The following is a 19,206-nucleotide window of genomic DNA, read 5'->3' on the forward strand; positions in this document are numbered from 1 at the left end:
TCCATTAAAAAGAAAAGACATTATTTTATTATCCACATCTGGCTACATTTTAATTATACTTTCAGTCCTATGAGTTTGTGATGATGTCACCCATTTAGCCCCACATGTTCATAATTTACACTTAAAATTCCTAGAAATAAATCATCAGATGTAAGTGGACTCTGCCCCAATAAACATAGACCAACTATTAACTAAGTTGTTTACTGCTTTAACTGAGAGCTCCTAGCTAGGTTTCCTGTGCGCTTTTGACACGAAAGTGCAATAACATACTCCTGATACTTGAAGGTTAGGAATGTTATGCCACATAGAATAACAGTATTTTACATATTTGGACAGCAAAATCAAAGCTATAACCATCTAAAAGACTTCAAATGATGCCAGGTGAAGGCAAAATAGAATTTGTCATCCTGAAAGCTTTCTTGAGCAGGTTTGTAGAACCATTTAGCAAAAATACAGGATGCCATTTGCAGAAGTCTGAAAAGGCCATCATATTTCAACCCATACCTGGGGAGACTGCTCCCCCCATATTGTACTCACTTAGTTACAGTATGTGTCACTGTAGCTAATCACATTTATTGATAGGACTCTGATGATTTATTATTTGCCTTTACTGATTATACATCATGCCAATCCATTACTGAATAATGGACAGACATGAATCCTTTCATGCTTTTTTTTTTAAAATCCCTTTCTTTAGCACTGTAGAACATAACACATTATAACAAATCCCAGTGCTTTCTCCCACAACTGGAGCAACCCTAAGCACTTTGAGGAGGAGGAATGGGGAATTGGTTTGGCTGGCTGACAGAGGAAGAATCAGAAGTCTGAATTAATCAGTCTTTGTCTCCTTCCTGCTCTTCCCCAAAGTGAAAATGTAGGAAGAACCTTCATAAACACACTTTCCCTCTAGATAAAGAATGGTTAGAGATCTATAAAAAACAACTCTAAGATGATTCTGAAGAAATGACCTCAGAAGACCCACAATAACTGGAGCAGAGACTTAGGCATGTGACTGCCACAGAGATGAAGATTTGGAAAAGCAACAGCAAGTGTAGTAAAGCCTCAGGGACAGTGGTGGACACTACTGGAAGGTGATGCCCTAAAGAGCTGTATGCAAGGTCACGGCTCAATGAAGGACAGTGAAAAAACTAATGCAGAACCTACTGAACAACATAGCTCAGATAAGAAACGGGAGTTAATGAAAACAGAAGGGAATCCCAGCAAAGTTAGAAAGAATCCCATTTCTGTAAATCCACCCAACAAACGTGGTTAAGAACAGACATATTTGTTATTTTAAATATATTCTCAAAGTGAGACAATATTGTGACAACATCAGTAGCCTGAGAACAGAAGTAATAAGAGCAAAATAGGTAATGTTTTTAACTGGTATATAGGGTGAAATGTAAAAATAGTTGATCATACCTGAAAATATGTAAACTGAGAGTGATAGAGGTCAGGATAAATATGTAGAGTGGTTCCAATTACAAGCAGCAACTCAAACTTGTGAAGAGATGAGCTGATGTATCCTGTGAAACCCAAACACCAGATCTTCAGGAGAGCTTCTAAATCAAACAGAACTGTAAAAGCAACCTAGACAAATATATAAAAAAGAAAGATGCATTCAAAACACTGAGTTAAATTACAGGTTTCTATGTCATGATGTCTATAAAGGCTTTATATGGCAAAAATAAAGATGTCCATAACACTTAACAAAAACACTCGTACTATAAACAGAATAAACAATCAACAATAGATTTCCTCATATTGGCTAATATTCTTCCTTAAAAGTACACTTTATGAAATTTTTTGAAGTCTCAACACAGACATGTAGATGCCACAATTTAGAAAGCATGAAATAATAAATCCACCCAGCTGAAATTTCACTTTTTGTACACAGATAAAAAGCAAAAAAAAATGAGGTTTTTTTTTTCAAAATGTGAAGCAACACATATGAGCTGTCTGAAGAATTTTAAGAGATCTATGTAACAAACCAAAGTTTAAAGGTCTCTCTGAAAATTGCTGCTTCAATTTTCTAAAACATCTATAATAATGTGAAAACCAAGACAGGCAGAAAATGGGTGATGGGACTCAAGCATTAGAACAAATTAAAAAAAAGAAGAAATTCAAACATAGTCCAAAATTGGTAAGTTTTCAAAAATTTTAAAGAGATGGTGTTAAAGAAGTTGAGCAAAGAGAGTAAGGTGGGAAGTTACAGTGGAAGAAATCTGCTTGTAGGCACTGGATGACTGTGAGGCCTTTCTCGAAATATTTACGCACTAAAACACATGATGTTCAGCTTGAACAAAGGGAACCAATTTTGCATAGGTTTGCATCTTCAAGATTTATTTTCTCTTACTTCTCTCACTACTGAAAGTCCTTCTGGCTGGACACACTTCTTCCTCACCTGTCTTCTTATAATTTACTACTGTATAAATCATGAAAGACTCACTCCCTCACTTCCTAACAGCCAGGAAAACCAATGGAAAGAATGTTTTTCCTTGATTCAGCAATTTTCCTCTTTGACTCTTTACACACTTTGGGGCTTAAAAGAGACACTGAGATAACATTAGGTGGCATCTATATACAATTAATACTTTCAAAGTGCTGTGCAAACATTACCAAAATACAGTCGAAACCTTCTTTGAGCAAAAGTATTAATCCTTTTAAGATGGAGAGATTAACCAACTGTGGACTGTAGATTTACTGGATTTGGCAGGGCATAACAAAGTTAGAGGCTAAGATTTTAATTCTGAATCTGACAGTCACAGTCTCTGGGATGCTGCCTTAAGTACCTACATTATTTAAAATTTAAACTCTCCAGTCCATCAAAAATATATTCATCAACATGAAAGAAGGATTTTGTGACACACCTAAATAAAATTTTACATATTTTATGTGTACAGGACTTTCACAAGCAGGAGTGGAAATGGAAGTTAAACACTGAAGTTTATGTCCTGTATTTCCTAGGACATAATCCCCTAGTCCACACAGCTATTCATGAACAGTGCCACCAGCTGTAATATGTGGCCTTGTCAAGGCATGCAAAATAGTTATCAGGCTTCAAACGTCCTCTGAATGATTAAATTAAGGCAAAATGCTTCATAGTGATCCAAAAAATTCTTCACATTAGGAAAGATATACTACTAAGAAATATTTGTGTGATTTCAGTCATACACAGTGTGGCAACACTTTCATGCTCATATTCTGAAATGTGTCTGTCCAGTTTTTCAGCCTTTGTTCTGGGAGCTCAAAGAGCTCAAGAAGAACAATGAGCGAAGTCTGAAGAGGCTACCTCTTCACGTGAAAATCTCTATCTTAATCACAAGGAAAATGTTTTATCAAAAAAATCTTGAAATGAATCCTCACTTTTAATGAAAACACATCTGAGTCCTGAAAGAACAAGGGGATCAAATGAGGAAAAATGGAACAGTGGGTAGAAAGCAGCTGGAATTCAGCTTCAGAGCAGGTGGAATAACAATGCCATTTAAATACACACATACATACTTCAGAGCACATAGGCTTCCTATTAGGACAAGACTAACAAATACGATGTTAAGAGTATTTTAATTTATTCTAAAAATGTGTGGGTGGGATCATTTGCATTTTACATGCTTGTCAAATGAATTCAAACCACTAGCACTTAAAATGTATCAAATGGCTTGCATAACATCTGATTACATTTATACACCTGTCTTCCTGCTGACAGAGCTGGTATTTTTTTCCTTCCTTGTAATTAAATACAGAAGATTCGGAATATCTGACTAAAACTTTTTGTTAGGTGTGAAATGTAATACAATTTTATAGCTTATTTTTTTAAGCTGAAATCACTCCTTTCATTGCTGTAGAGACAAGAGAAAGGCAAATTCACATAAGAAGCCAAATCAGATGCACACACAAAAAGCAGGTGTAACACATGAGCAGCCACCCTCCACCAGGTTGCCAGTTTTGCCTTGGGGAGGCCAGAGAGGAGCTACCAGGAATGGGCTGCTTCTGTGACAGCTGCCTCCCACTGAGTCACCTGGAAGCTTTATGGCATTAATGCTGCCTTCAGCAACAGTACGTTTCGCCAGTAGCCCCTTTATGTTCTTTTGCAGAGGCAGAGCTCGGTATCAGCCAACATCCAACAGTGACAGACTCAGTTTTCTTTGTAAGTGTGGCTTTGGGAAAGACAAGAATTCTTTTGAGCAGGATCAGTGGGATTAAGGGCACAGACCTCCAGCATTTCCCTCGCTACCAGATCTGACCCAGCACTCAATCCTTCCTTCAGCCAGGGCAGGGCAAAGGCTACATGAAGGCAGCAGTGCAAGGAGACAGACTGCCAAAGGAACCTAAGAGGAAGCTTATAAAAGCACCTAGTTTTGAACTCTGTTTTTCAGACCCTTTAAAGCAGTACTGGAAGGAATTTCACACATCTCCAATAAGACTTCTAGTCTGTATCATCTTTTAATGGAAGACAAAATGTGGCAGTTGCACATAAAAACAAACATCCATCACTATTCTGTCCAGGTATTGAGTAGGTAAAGTCAACATCCTCAATAACAATTACCAAAAATGAGTCTGAAGCTCTGCTCTTTCCAGGTTCTCAGATAGTGCATTGGGGTTCTGAGCTATCCTCTTAAAATTCTGGTTTTGCTTAATCTGCAGGGCTGATGTATACAAATTGAAATGCTTGTCAGAACCTCTCATTTACTACTGGGTATACAAAATTATGCAACCAGTGGGACCCGAGTTTAGAATTAATTTCTATCTGTTATCTTCTTGTCTAACCTTTGTCTCCTTTTCTCTTGAGTCTGTCTTCTCTTTCCAACAAAGAATACACTTCTTTTTCTTGACACCGGGTATCTCAATAACTTCACTTAGATTTGTTTACTGAATTTAAGTGGATGTATTTCTACAGTTCTAGGCCACTACAATGTGTGGTCCATAAAATGGACTGTGAGCTATTTTATTGGACATGTCTGCTCCTAAAGCCAGCAGCTTCCAAGATGACTTCTAGAAAATGTATCAGAAAGCGAGATATGTTTGCTGTGATGTACCTAGGCATTTCCTTTAGCAAAGGGAATCCCGATTGCTGTTGGCCACTCAAGTCAGCTCCCTCTGAAGGGAAAGCTTTTTGCATCTAGTGTAATGGAAAATACAGAGCAACAGCAGTGCGTCCTGCTCCAACTAGTCTTCCTCACCAAGAAAACCAAACCAGCCACTGAGGAATAATAGGCGTTGTTTGAGTATTCAGCCTCTTCAAGGCTCTTAAAAACAATTTCTTTGTACGCCCTGTGCTGTAAAGCACAAGTTTCACAATTAACTGGGTAGGAAATGACACCAGCTTATCAATTTCTCCTCTCTCCCAGGATGTTTTCTACTCTTCTGCTCTTCTGATACTGTATTTTATACCTCCTTCTGTAAGATACTAGGGGGTTATTCTTGCTTTTTTTATAGTGTCTCTAGTAAAAGTATCACAAATAAAAAACCCCAGACAAACAGACATCAAAAGTATGCCTTACAAATAAACAAAATACCTTTCTGTATTCCAGATTAATTTACCTTATATACTTAGAAATGTAAACATGTAGAATGTAAAAAAATGTCTGACAACATTCCCACCAATAAACCAATAATCTAAGATACGCAGAAGCAGAAAAATACATCTTTAAAGAAAACCGGACATTGCTTAAGAGGGCTTATAATACACTAGTTTACATGCCATACTCATCTTGAATTATTAAACTCTGGCAAGTATTTCTTTGGAACCTCCCCCTCCCCAAACCCTACACTTGAAATAGATGGTGAAGAGAGTGTTTCTAGCACTGATTAATAAAAGCATAATTATACTATATATTCAGTGTGAAAATAGAAATAGCACATGTAGCGTTTCCTATTTTGAATATAAATAGAATTAATGTTATTTTGATAAGAATCCAGGCTCCACTTCCTGTATCCTGGGCATAAAGCAAAAATGTCTATTGCAAAAAGTTCATGGTCCCAGGCTTTAATGCTGACTTAATTATTTGTCTCTGGCCTACGATATTGTACTGGTTTTGGCAGGGACAGTGTTAATTTTCTTCATTATAGTTTGTATGGTGCTGTTGTGGGTTTGTGATTAAAACAGTGGTGTTGATAACACAGGGATGTTTTAGCTACTGCTGAGCAGGCTTGCACAGGGTCAAGGACTTTTCTGCCTCTCACCCCACCTCACCAGCGAGCAGGCTGGGGGGGCACAAGAAGCTGGGAGGGGGCACAGCCGGGACAGCTGGTCCCAACTGACCAAAGGGACATCCCATACCATGTAATGTCGTGCTCAGCATATAAATCTGGGGGAAGAAGAAGGGGGGATGTTCGGGTGATGGCATTTTGTCTTCCCGAGTAACTGTTATGGGTGATGGAGCCCGGCTTTCCTGGGGATGGCTGAACACTTGCCTGCCCGTGGGAAGTGGTGGATGAACTCCTTGCTTTGCTTTGCCTGTGTGTGTGGCTTTTGCTTTACCTATTAAACTGTCTTTATCTCAACCCACAAGTTTTCTCACTTTTACTCTTCTGATTCCCTCCCCACACTACTGGGGGAGAGTGAACGAGCAGCTGTGTGGGGCTGAGCTGCCTGCCAGGTTAAAACCACGACAGAGGCTAAAATGAGTTTCCCTGTCCTCACTTACATCCTCAGATCTGTGGGGGATGTCATAAGAAAACCCAGTATTTGTGCATTTTATTCCAATGACTTATTCCCAAGATCATCTTCTTGCATGTTCATGTTGTTTTCTGGATACGCTTAGAACTTGAGATAAAATAAAGATAACACATTTCACAATTACTCTTGTAATTGTTGGCTGGGCCAGCTTTACTCAGTGTTCATACAAACGACAGCTATCTCCAGCAGCATGAGACACAATAAAGCATGACACAGCACTGATGTCTCTCCAGTCTGCACTTTTTTGAGGTTTTAGGACTCTGGTGCTACCTTTAACTTTGTTTTCAGTTTTGTCCCAGAACTGGTGAAGTCTCAGCTTCATAAGATTTTAAGACATCAGATACATATTCTAAAACTAAGATAAATTAAAAAAATTAGTATCAACTCAACCTCCCTTAAAAAGGGAGATTCATAAAGCATCATAATGTTATGGACTAAAGGGTTTAAAGTTGGGCACTTTAGAGTCTGACTCTCAAATGTATCTAGACATTTTAAACAAAAAGAGTACAAATCACCAAATTTTTTGACTTGTGAATCCTCTGCCATTGGTATATTGGTTGCCAACCAGGCAATAAAAATGGCAGAGGAATCACAAGGAATATACTGCTATCATGCACCCTAGCCCAAGGATGTCCCCTCTGCCTCCAAAGAAGGACTGCATAATTATCAAAGCCAGGGAAACCACAGTAACCATTAAACTAGACGTGTCAAATCCAGGCAACCATGATCAACACTGTCAGAGAACTGATCTTGGTGAATTTCAGCACTGGTGGCTTTATACTCAGACAAAGTGACAACTAACAGTGCTCATGGAACTATTTTTAATAAAGAATGTTACAATACTGATTTCACTCTTGATTCAGGACAAACAAGTTATCTATTTAAAGCTACGCCTGTACATTAGTATCAAAGTGTTACATTCTTTTTTAATTTTTTTAATACTGAATTGAACAGTACTAAAAACCACTAAAAAGACATGTAGCCAAGGTTCTGGGATCTCTAGTGCACGCTCTACAGTAAAATCCTTGACCAGCTAATAAGTCAGTCAGGGTCCCTGCCAGAATGCCACTTGCAAAGAAACTTTTTACCTCCATTTCACTGGTTCAGGAGCGCAACCTCCTCCTTCACCAAATTAATGACTGGATAAATGTGGGTTTTTTTACAGTATGCTCTTGAAGTTGCCAAAGTCAGGCTATTTGCGACACTATTTTGGTTATGCTTAAGGACCTTCTTGCAGCTAAGTGTATGTTGAATAAAGATGATTTAGGAAGAAGTACTCTACTCTGTAAAGACAGTGTTTTGTCATTTTTTTAAAGTTAAATTCTTCTGGATGTTACATTCCTTCTAGAGAAAGATAGCAACTCAGCAGCCACGCATTGCCTGCAGATGCTATACTTAAGCCTGAGCTCATTACCACTGACATTTTGTTTGAGGAAATTACCTTTCAAAAGGTTGTAAGATAGGGCTGTCAGCCACTGTCAGACTGAGGATCTTGAACAAGTTAGCACAGAATTCTCAGAATGCTTAAGGGAATAAAAAAATTACATACTAAAATGTGCTTGACATTCACATTTTCTACTTTAGCTTATCTTGAAAAATATCCAGATAGCCATTTCATTACACTCACCTCAGCTAGGTAAAATTCATCGTATTGTCTCTTGAAGTTTTCTCCTTTGTAGTAGTTACTAGCAGCGACAATCACATCTACAGCCACCATGCTTAGTATGAACATATGGAACACAGATGACCTCATCATTTTCTGCAAAAGAAAAAGAAAATTTTATCAACAAAATGAGCTAAACCACACACATTATTAAGTTTTATTACACTGTTAAAACATAATCAGCTTCTTTACATGATTCTAACTTACTACTCTTTAAAATAAGAAAACTTATACTTCTGATATATTGCTTCAACTGGTTTGTATGTGTAAGTTGGTGGATTTTTTTACTTTTCAGGTTTTTATTTGCCAATTGACTTCTAAGTGAAGGTTTATCATTTCATATAATATCCATTGCTTTAGTATGTTTTTAAAGCATAAACCGTACTTCTACCTATTCAGTTGCCCTTGGTTAATACTCCCTCATTATGATTTGTTCATGCAGATCTTAATGTTCAGGGACAAGTAACATCAATTCTATCTTGTGCATTGCTTTTACTCAAGAATGACAAGTGATAAGAGATTCATCTGATGTCAAACTGTTGCCTAAAAGTATACAACATATCTACATATAGTAGTTATGCACATCTGGTCCAACGAACCGTGAAGTAATTCACAGGTAATTCATGTATCTGTGCACTTAATCCTTTGTGTCACTGCTGCTGCAATCCCACAGGGGAAAAGAGAAATGGAGGCACGCAGCACTGGCCCAGACTTTACATCTGTGAGTTGCCAAAATAGTAGTGGTAAAAGGTATGCCAAAAGTTCAAAGAACTAACTTCTAGGCCTCCACCACAAAAAGCATGGACTTACAAATTAAGGTAACCACTACCCTCACTGGGTAAGCCACAATTGTTCCAGTAGAACCTAGCTTCAAACACGGAGAATGGAGCATTGTTCTACATTAAAGCATCATTGAATGAGTGGTCACTAATATCGATGCTTTTACAATCTTTCACAAGTAAGTATCTTTCACAAGTAATCTTTCACAGTTTATGTCTTTAATGCTTATTTGCAAATGCAAGTTGTGCAACATTATGGTTCCTTGTGTTTGTCTGTAGATTTAAATTGTGTTCACATTGGGTAAAGGCCATTTTCATCTGCTCCTGATTTTATCTATAAAAGTGCCAGGAAAAATATAACTCAAAATATAGAAGAACTCTGCCTCTTCTAAATTTCTTCCTAAAGACTTAGTGTGTCTGTACTGGTTTATATTCACAGAATCACATAAGTATTTAGTTTGGAAGGCACCTCTTGAGATTATCTGGTCTTCCCCTGCCTGCTCCAGCAGAGTCAGCTAGAGCAGGTATTCCAGGACTGTGTCCCATAAGAGTTTAAATATCTCAACAGATGCAGACTCCACAACCTGCTTGTGCAACCTGTCCCACTGCTGTTTGACCACCTTCACAGTGAAAAGTGTTTTCTTGTGTACAGATGTTAAAATTAAGACATTGTCCCAGTGTGAGACATAAGAAAAATAAGATCATGAAATCCCTGAGATCAGAAGGGCCTCTTGAGATCACCTAGCCCAACCCCTGTGCTCAAGGCAGCGTCGCTTACAGAAGGTTGCTCAGAACCACATCCAGTCAAGTTTTGAGTATCTCCCAAGTCTGGAAACTCCGCAACCTGCCTGGGCAACCTCGTCCTGTATTTTTACAGTGGAAAAGTTTTCTCTCATGTTTCAATGGAATTCCTCGGTGTCTCAGCTTGTGCCTGTTGCCTTTTATGCTATTATGAGACACTACTGATTAAGACCCTGGCTCCATGTTCTTTACTTCCTCACATCAGGTACTTTTCCATACTGATAAGGTCTCCTCCTGAGCTTTATTTTCTCCAGGCTAAACAGCTGCAGCTTTCTCAGTCTCTCCTCATATAAAAGATGCCCCAGCCTCTTCATCATCTTTGCAGCCCTCTGCTAGACTCAGTCCAGTATGTCCACATCATTCTTGTACTGAGGAGCCCCAAACTGGACACAACACCCCTGATGGCCCCACCAGACTTGAGTAGAGGAGGATCACCTCCCCCAGTATGCTGGGAATGCTCTTCCTAGTTCTGCCCTGAGAGATGTTGGCCTTGTCTCAAGAGTAGATGGCTGGCTCATATTCAACTTGTCCACCAGGGTCCCCAAGGCCTTTTCTGCTACACTGCAGGGGGTTGGTACCAAGCCTGTACTGGTGCATGCAGTTATTCCTTCTTTGGTGTAGGACTTTGGTTTTCCCTCTGTTGAACATAAGGGTTCCTGTGTGGTCAGTTCCCTAGCCTATCAAGGTCCCTCTGAGAGGCAGCCAACCCTCTGGTGTATCAGCCATTCCTCCCAGTTTTCTATCATTTGCAAACTTGCCGAAGGTGCACTCTGTGCCATCATCCGGATCATTGAAGAGGGTGTTGTTGAATCAAGACTGGCCTTGCAGTAACATTGGCCAGCTCCCTTAGCAATCATGGGTTCATCCCATCAGATCCCATAGACATCATTACGTCCAGTTTGTTTAAATGTTTCTTAATGCGATCCTCTTCCACCAAGAATAAGTCATCATGGCTCCAGACTTTCTCACAAATCTCAGGGGCTTGGAATTCTTGAAGGTCAGTCTTACTCATCAAGATGGGTGTGAAAAAGGCATTGAGTACCTCAACCACTTCCATGTCATCACGTCCCCTAACCTATTCAACAGCACGCCTACATTTTTACTAGTCTTCCTTTTACTGCTCTTATATCTGTAGAAGCCCTTCCTGTTGCCATCCATGCCCCTCGGCAGATTCAACCCTATGAGGAGTCTGGCTTTCCTAACCTTATCTCTCTACTCTCAGACAGACAGAATCATTGTATTCCTTCTGGGCCATCTGCCCCTGATTCAATCCCCTGTATGCTTCCTTTTTATTTTTGAGTTTATTCCAGAGTTACTTGTTCATCCATATGGGCCTCCTGCCACATTTGCTTCATTTCCTGCACTTGGAAGGGGACCATTTTTGAGCTTGGAGGAGGAGATCCTTGAAAATCAACCAATTCTTTGGAACCCTTTTACCTCTAGGACTGTATCTCAAGGGATACTTCCAAGCAAACAGCTGAACACAAAGAAGTCTGCTTTCCTGAACACCAGGGTTGTGTTCCTGTCTTCTGGCTTTGTTCCATCCACAACCTCATGGTCATTGAAAACAAGGCTGCTCCTGAACCTCACAACCTGACCAGTTCTTCCTTGCTTGTGAGTATGAGGTCCAGCCATAACACCTGCCCTCATCAGCTCACATGTGTTAGGAAGTTACCATCACGGCAATCCAGAAATCTGGATTGTCTCCTGCTGTGTTGCCCTTCTAGCAGATATCAGAGTGGTTAAATTGCGCCAGGAGAACTAGGGCCTGTGAACGTGAAGATGTTATAGGAGAATACAAAAATTAAGTAACACACATTTTTACATTTGTAAAGGTACATTAATGTGTTAGAAAATTCATATATACAGTTGTAAAATATTATCTGAGTCTTTAGTGAGCTGTTGTTGTTAACACTGATAAAGAATTGTCCACATTTACACTTTTTGTTTTACCCTGCTTGGAGCTCAGGATCTTGACCAAGCTACTCTTCATAATACTGTGATCAAATTATTAGATAATAAGGCATAAGCCCTTGTCCAGGCCCTTAGCAAAGTCTTGCACCTGTATACAGAACTCATCCCCTGTTGAATTCCACTGGTGTTTTAAGGCAGTTTGCTTAAATTGAAGCTGAGTGGAGACTAAGCACATATTTACAAGCATTCAGCTGTTAGGACTGCCCCTTGCCTCAACATCTGGACTTCTTGGGTGGATCAGTGATAGCACTGCAGACAGAAGACAGCTCAACCCTTATGCGAGCTGGCTTCCTTTTGACCGTAGTGGCATAAAATGGTTGTATATTCCAACCTGGAAAGGGGGGCTTAGGACATGAATTTCTGAGAGTCAGAAATTTACAGAACACACCTGGGTTGAAAACAATGCCTAAAGCACAGTGAAGTCACCAAAACAGAATGGCTAAATGAAATCTTGCTGTCATCTTTAATCCACAAGGCAAGCTATAAGAATACAGTAATTAAAGACAGGGCTACTGGTGTCCGTCATGCATTGTTGTCAGTGGTGTGATTCAGAACAGGTAGCATGGTATCCGTTACATTTCTGTTTCACACAAGATCTAAACAGACAGTTACATCTCTCTGCATATTTTACGCTGTATTTTTAACAGTGTCAAAACTTCCTTCATAGTAACAAAGTATTCTGCCTCAATTGCAAAAGAACTTGCTAAAAGAAACTAGTAAGTGAGGCTGTAAAATCCACTTTTCTCTCTCTTCACAAAAAACAACAGGGAAGCAAAATGATAATACAGGAAGAACAAAAATGCATAAACCACCCTGGTATACATCTACATACATGCATACTTTCTCACACAGTCCATACCTTTGGACACCCATAAAAAGATTTTCCAGTGGTATATTTAATGCTGGAAAATAAATGACAATAACATAAATAATATCCTAATTGTTGTATGATTCAGTAAAATTCAATAAAGCTTCTTGCCAATTACTAAAAGTTGCCTTCCCAACTGAACGGGGACTCTTTAGCTAACAAGGAGTATTATGTTGGCATACCACAATTCAACACCCAGACAGTAAGGAGGGAGGTTCAGACAGGATACAAGCTAGGCATGGGCTACATAAAGGCAGGAACAGCTGGTTGAGGCAGCAAATTAGGAGATGGCTGTGGCAGGCAATGTGAAACGCACCTAGCTGCTGGCAGAGAGAAAGCCCACAGGACCAGCAAGGTGGAGGTATAGAAGTAAATGCACCTGCACAGCAAAACCACTGTGCTGAGGACACCCAAAAAAGAAATTCATTACTTTAAAATCCTAGGACTGGCCTTCTTATGAGGGCCAGATTGGCATCTGTGTTTCTTAATTTTTTCTACAGCATGTCAGAATCTAGCTGCTCACTTGTCATGAATGCTAGGTCTGATAAGCAGCTTTCCTGTTGGCTTCTCAGACAAGCTGCAATATCCTTAGGAGATCAATCACAGTGCTCTAGCCCACACACCTACTGTGCCCAACTTTCCCCTACTTTAATCTGTCTTGGTTTGTTCTTTCTGCTTCACAGAATTTTAATTTGGATTTGTACCCTTGAAAGAGTTCAGCTGCACCTCTGCTGTAATGTCTGACCATGAGAGCTCACTGTCTCTTTACATGTTTCTGTATTTGGAACGAAGTCTAAACGAAAGCTGAATTTAGCCCACAGCACTTGCCCAAACCTTAAAAATCATTTTGGATCACTGGATCAGCAGTGTTTCATTTGGATTACAGCCCTTCTCAGAGCACACAGCCATGGAAAATTCTCTGTGCAAACTTGAAAGAAGAGATGTAATGCCAATTTTTGTTCTTGTTTAATTTATCGACCTTTTTCAGCCCTTGGATGTGTGTTTCTTAAACTGCGTAGGAATAAGATGAAAGAAATGTTCTGATGTTGCTGTCAGCCAGTTGCAGGATGGGAAAATTGTGTCTAATATTAAATTGGACTTAAGATTAGCCGTGTTGAAGTAGTCTCAAGTGAAATGCCCTGTTGCTGCCATCAATCAACTACAACACTGATGAATTTCTTACATTTACTATGATTCACTTCTAATGCTGGCATCTGGCTTCATGCAGGATGACAATTCTCAGTGTCCAGGATGCTGTGAAGAATGTGGATGGCACAATGCATTAAAGATGCAATGGCCATAAACCCAATATATAACAAACTATTAATGATCCAAAATCTTTCAGTGTTTGGAAATGCACAAAGGACTTCAGGATTTATTTGCTTTGTGCCCAGAGGGAATTTCATGAAAACAGAAAAAACTTCTAAACCACTGCTCATTTATTTAACATTAGGGATGTGCTTGGTACAGCTGAGGAACTTGAAATGAAAAATTATACATAATAACCCGATTCACCCAAAAGCTTAAGTAAGCAATGATACTGCAATTGCTGACAGGTGGAGACTACCTGGGTCAACTACCCTTACGGAGCATTACCATGCACAGACTAAAGCAGTCTTTTGTCCCTCCAGGAGCATCAAAATGGGGTACATTGCTTTAATACTCCTTCCACCTTCCTGCACAGCAGAGGAAGAATGAGTGACATAAATTTGCCTTTTCTAGCTTGCTACCCTGGACAAAATCCACAGCAGCTGCCACCTTACACAGTCAGAGCCACACAGACCCTGGCTCAGGAAGGCAGTGGTCCATGCAAAATGCAGTCACTAAGCAAACTAGAATAAAGATGATTTTCCTAATGCTAAACCCCTTTGGGGGGTCTGATATGTACATCAGGTCACTCCTTGCACCACCATCCTTTATGTGGGATTTTTGTTTCAAGTCCATAATAGACTTTGCTTACTAAGCAAGATGGTAAGCGTTGCAAACTTCTAGGGTCTGACAGACATAATAATAAAATAACACATGGGCCATGTCACCCTGATATTACTAGCTCAAAACTGACGAAGCTGGTAATGTTCAATATTACAATGCAAAACCTGGAAAAAGGAGCTCAGTGGTTTATTTCAGACCTATGGAAATTCAGACTGCATTTGACAATACTTAACACTCTGGGTGATGGTCTAAATAACAGTAATAATAATTAAAAAAAAAAAAAGAGGAAAAACTACCTTGAAGAATAAAAAATTACCAAAAAAGCCCTCAAGCTTATTAGTACTGAGCAAGACATGGTGAGGATCTGATCTGCAGAAAACCTCTTCTTATTTTGGCCATTTAGTGTGTAAAAACCTTAGAGTGCATAATTGTCAAACTGGCAGGGTAGCTCTCAATAGTATGAAACCAATTAATGAACAGTGTAAACATCATTTAGCTAAAAGACTTTCATAATCACTATATGGGTAAGCAGCTTTTTTCCCAATTTTGATACTCTTGAATTGTGTATTCTTCAACAGGAAAAATAGTTGTATCTGTATCTCTTTATATTTTAGATACATTTTTAACACTTCATAAAACGTTAGCATCTCCTCCTCCATGTTTTAATAGCAGGGCTCCACCAAGCTGCTTACTCCCTTTTAATTTCATTAGCTTTTGCTATTGGCCTAAGGAAGCTAGGTCCTGCTAAAATATTCCAGCCAGGCTCCCAGTTACACTGTTTAAAGGCTTTATACTGGCTACATTATTATTGTGGTAAATTTTATACCCATTGCTAGAATGATGTTGTAGGATATTTCTACTTATATCTACACATGCTTAGGGGAAGTCCACCCGTTCTGGTAACTAGAGTACATTTTGATTTGTTAAGGTTATTGTTTAGATGTGTACAAAAGACTTGGATGATATTTTAAAGTAGTTATCACAACTGAAAAGGTTACATTTGTGCTACTCCAGTCTTTTTTACTTCTGGGCTTGCTGCAGCCTAGATTCAACCACTGCAGCAGCATGAAGGTAAATATGACTCCCAGCTCATTTCTGTGCACATTGCCACCACAACATGTAGTGCTGGTACGTTCTGTAACTGCACTGCAAATCTTACCGTACCTGACAATTTCTTAAAGCCCCATTAGCTGCAGTCATGTGAGTATCCCAGAACACAGAACCCTCGTTCAGAAGAGCTAACAAAGCATGACTCAAGCTCATTACAGCAGCACAGAATACAGTAAGTCAAATAAAATATGAAAATGTATTATAAGTAAATTCTCACTCTTTTTGGCCATTTCTTCAGGGCTTGGCCCACAGCTTCTAAATACATATAAAAGGACCATGGGTATTACACAGCCAGGCCAGTTTAAGTTGTATGAAAAGGATTTACACCACTAAGGAAGTAACACAACAGTCACTCTGGATTTGATGTTGAAAGCTGGAGACATCACATGCCTCCAAAATTATTATAAGGTACTGGTCCTGGAACAAGACTAGAAATAGCAAAAAATCCTTGACTTTTAAGATCCAACATGATTTTGTAGCTACATGTCTATTGTACAACCTTAACGACAACAAAGCTTGAAAAGTTGAGGGTGATGTGTGTGACTGAACTAAAATAGCAAAAAAGGACTTGTTTAAAAAAATTTTACATGAACCAAAAAAGCGTAACTGCCTAATTCACCACAAAGAAAGAGAAAAGGGAGAAACTTGACTGGAAATCTGTAAATAGTCCACAGAGGATTAACATACTCCACAGGCAGTGTGAGGGTTTCCACTCATGCAGAACCTTGTGCTAGGAAAGAAGAGAGCAGACATTTGTATATACACAGGGTACAAGAGGTATGATCTGTGAGTAAAATACCGAGATTCCGAGGCCCTGTTTGGGCCTGACTTACCAAGTCAATAGTGTAATGTCCTGCCTAAGAATTAGCAAAAACCTATTACCAATGCTCCTGTGGACAACTGAAGAAGTAAGGTTTGTAGCAAGAGACAACAGCAAGGTGGGTGCTGGGGTCTTCTCCCAAGTAACAAGCGATGGGATGAGAGGAAATGGCCTCAAGTTGTGCCAGGGGAGTTTTTCACTGGATATCAGGAAAAATTTCTTCACCAGAAGGGTTGTCAAGCCCTGGAACAGGTTGCCCAGGGAAGTGGTGGAGTCCCCTGGAGGTGTGTAAGAGACATGTAGATGTGGCACTTAGGGACACAGTTTAGTGGTAGACTTGGCAGTGCTGGGTTAACGGTTGGACTCAATGATCTTAAGGGTCTTTTCCAACCTAAAGTGATTCTATGATTTCTAAGAGTCACTGAGCAAATATTTGATCTTGGCCTTAAGAAAAGGGCAAGTTTTTTAATCCTACACACTTTTAGTATACTTGTGTTTATTTTGTCTTTTTTTTTCTTTTTTTTTCTTTTTTTTTTAACAAAGTGCTTGAAGATACCTTGACTATGAAAAGAGCTTTAGAAAATCACATTCTATACACTGCTAATCATAGAGAATTCATAGCATGAATAGGATAAATTTGATTTTCATCTTGTTGGTTAATGGCCATCTGAACAAGTACAAAATTGTGAAATTGCAGGAAATTTTCCCTTTTGTTTGCAGAACATTGTAGAGCATTTTACAAGCTGTGTAACTAATTTTCTATAAACCATTTTCCTTTCAACTTACTTTATGACTGCCTGACAACGATATGCATGTATGGAGAATTTAGCAAATTATTCTCAAGCTCTGCAATCTGAACATTTCCTAAAATTATTAAGCATTAACCACAAATTTTAAGGGAACAAGCTTTTTAATATCCTAGAGTGATGCAGTTACATATCAGTGTGGGGCATTAAAAAAATGTTGTAAATCTGGGATATCATCTACTGTATTTGAGAGGAACTTCCAGATGCTAGATGAATTCAAGTAATGCAACCTCATTGAGGAAACAAGGTAAGAGTGAGTTTTGAAGATGCTGAAAGGGGTAGCTTTTAGACACTGCAAAGAAAATAATTTAGTAGTCGCAGCTCAGATGTTACTAACTTTGGTGATGACAAGGAGGCAGTCTTGCCTTTTCAGTACAGGCTGCCTGTCCCAGTGCAGTGAATGATTCTTCACCAATTTAGGCTATAGGGACTTGCTCTAACATTCTTTACGATGGCAGAGAAACTCTTCGTAGTGATGTAGTAGAGATGAATGTAAAGACTCTTTAAGATCCGTAGTTCAGTGAAAAATCTCCTTGGAAACTCTCGTTACTTTAAGATCACCATAGCATAGAGAACCTTTGTTACCAGTTGAAGGAGATAATACAGAAGCTATAGGGATATTCAAGGAAGCACAACTCTCCCCAAAAACCAAACATCATAACTCTTGCAAGTTTTAAGTTGTGCAGTTGGAAACCCTTCTATATATGTTATCTGGCTGCAGCAGAGGTGACACGGGCCGTGCAGAAAGAGCAGTATAGAGAGTAAACTGTCCTAGCTTAAGAAATAACTCTACATAGTTTGCTGTGCTTCTCTTTCCACCTTCTACCTCATCTGATTAATATTTAAAACTCAAGGCAGGCACTGTATCTAACTGTGTTTTTACAGGGCCTCCTACTATGCAGCATCAAAACAAGCTGGAAATGGGGCTATTACTGAATAATGGCAACATTTCAGGACATGCAAATATGTGCTCCCATATGTAAGCAGGGTCCTGCTTTTCATGCTATCACAGTATGTTTTTTAAAGCAACAAATGCAATTTTCAGATTATTTGTAGCAAAAATCACACAGAAATCAGTAGTTGCCAAGGACTGTCTTCCAATAGTCTACGTGTCTCTGTAATATTTGAAAATACAAGCAATTTGTGAACCTGTTGTATTATACCAGACTCTCCAGTCTTTTTCCATAGTGAATTTCAATTTAAAAATAAAAAACTACTTCAAAAAGGCAAACTGAATTCTGAACAAAGGAACAAAGTAAAGTCAGTAACACAGGAAGAATGAGAAAATACACACCTAGGAAGTCAATGAATGGAAATAATGATAGGAAGATTATTGAAGAGAAATGACAAACTATAAGATAGGACTTTTAAGAGTAACCAAGCTTTAAAAGCAAAAGTTTCTGGCAGAAATTAGATACTTTTCTTTCCTTACATCCTAGATTTGATAGCTAAAGCCCTATTTCTGCTGTAGGGCTAAAGAGTAAGTGTTGTATATGCCTCCTTCAGCCTAGCTGCATCCTGTTAATTCACACCCTGCAACAACAGAATAAAGTAGCAGTATAGATACACTCCTGTACGCCTCTTACTGACAGTAGCCACTTTTCTCCTCCCACAAACTTCTAAGAGAACAGTTGAAAATGGTGAATCTTTTGCCCTGAAAATCCATGAAATAATGGCTTCTTTGAAACTAAATGAATCTCCTCCTCACCAGTTTATAAATCAGCTAGTGCAGATATGTCATTTTCTTTGCAAGAAGATAGAGAGGAAGTAAGCA

General features: G+C 39.1%; 1 protein-coding gene across 3 annotated transcripts in view; it reads right to left on the reverse strand.

Annotated features, from left to right (window-relative positions):
* NALCN (sodium leak channel, non-selective) overlaps positions 1–19,206 on the reverse strand; it is a 249,732-nt gene that overhangs the window by 115,273 nt on the left and 115,253 nt on the right. For all 3 annotated transcript variants that reach the window (XM_040584471.1, XM_040584468.1, XM_040584470.1), the window contains exons 11-12: positions 8,307–8,438; positions 1,423–1,590 (exon numbers count right to left, since the gene is read on the reverse strand). In XM_040584471.1, the coding sequence (XP_040440405.1) occupies positions 1,423–1,590; positions 8,307–8,438 (300 nt within the window). The remainder of the gene's footprint in view (positions 1–1,422; positions 1,591–8,306; positions 8,439–19,206) is intronic.

This window comes from Falco naumanni, chromosome 2 (genome assembly GCF_017639655.2).
Source record: "Falco naumanni isolate bFalNau1 chromosome 2, bFalNau1.pat, whole genome shotgun sequence".
Classification (NCBI taxonomy): domain Eukaryota; kingdom Metazoa; phylum Chordata; class Aves; order Falconiformes; family Falconidae; genus Falco; species Falco naumanni.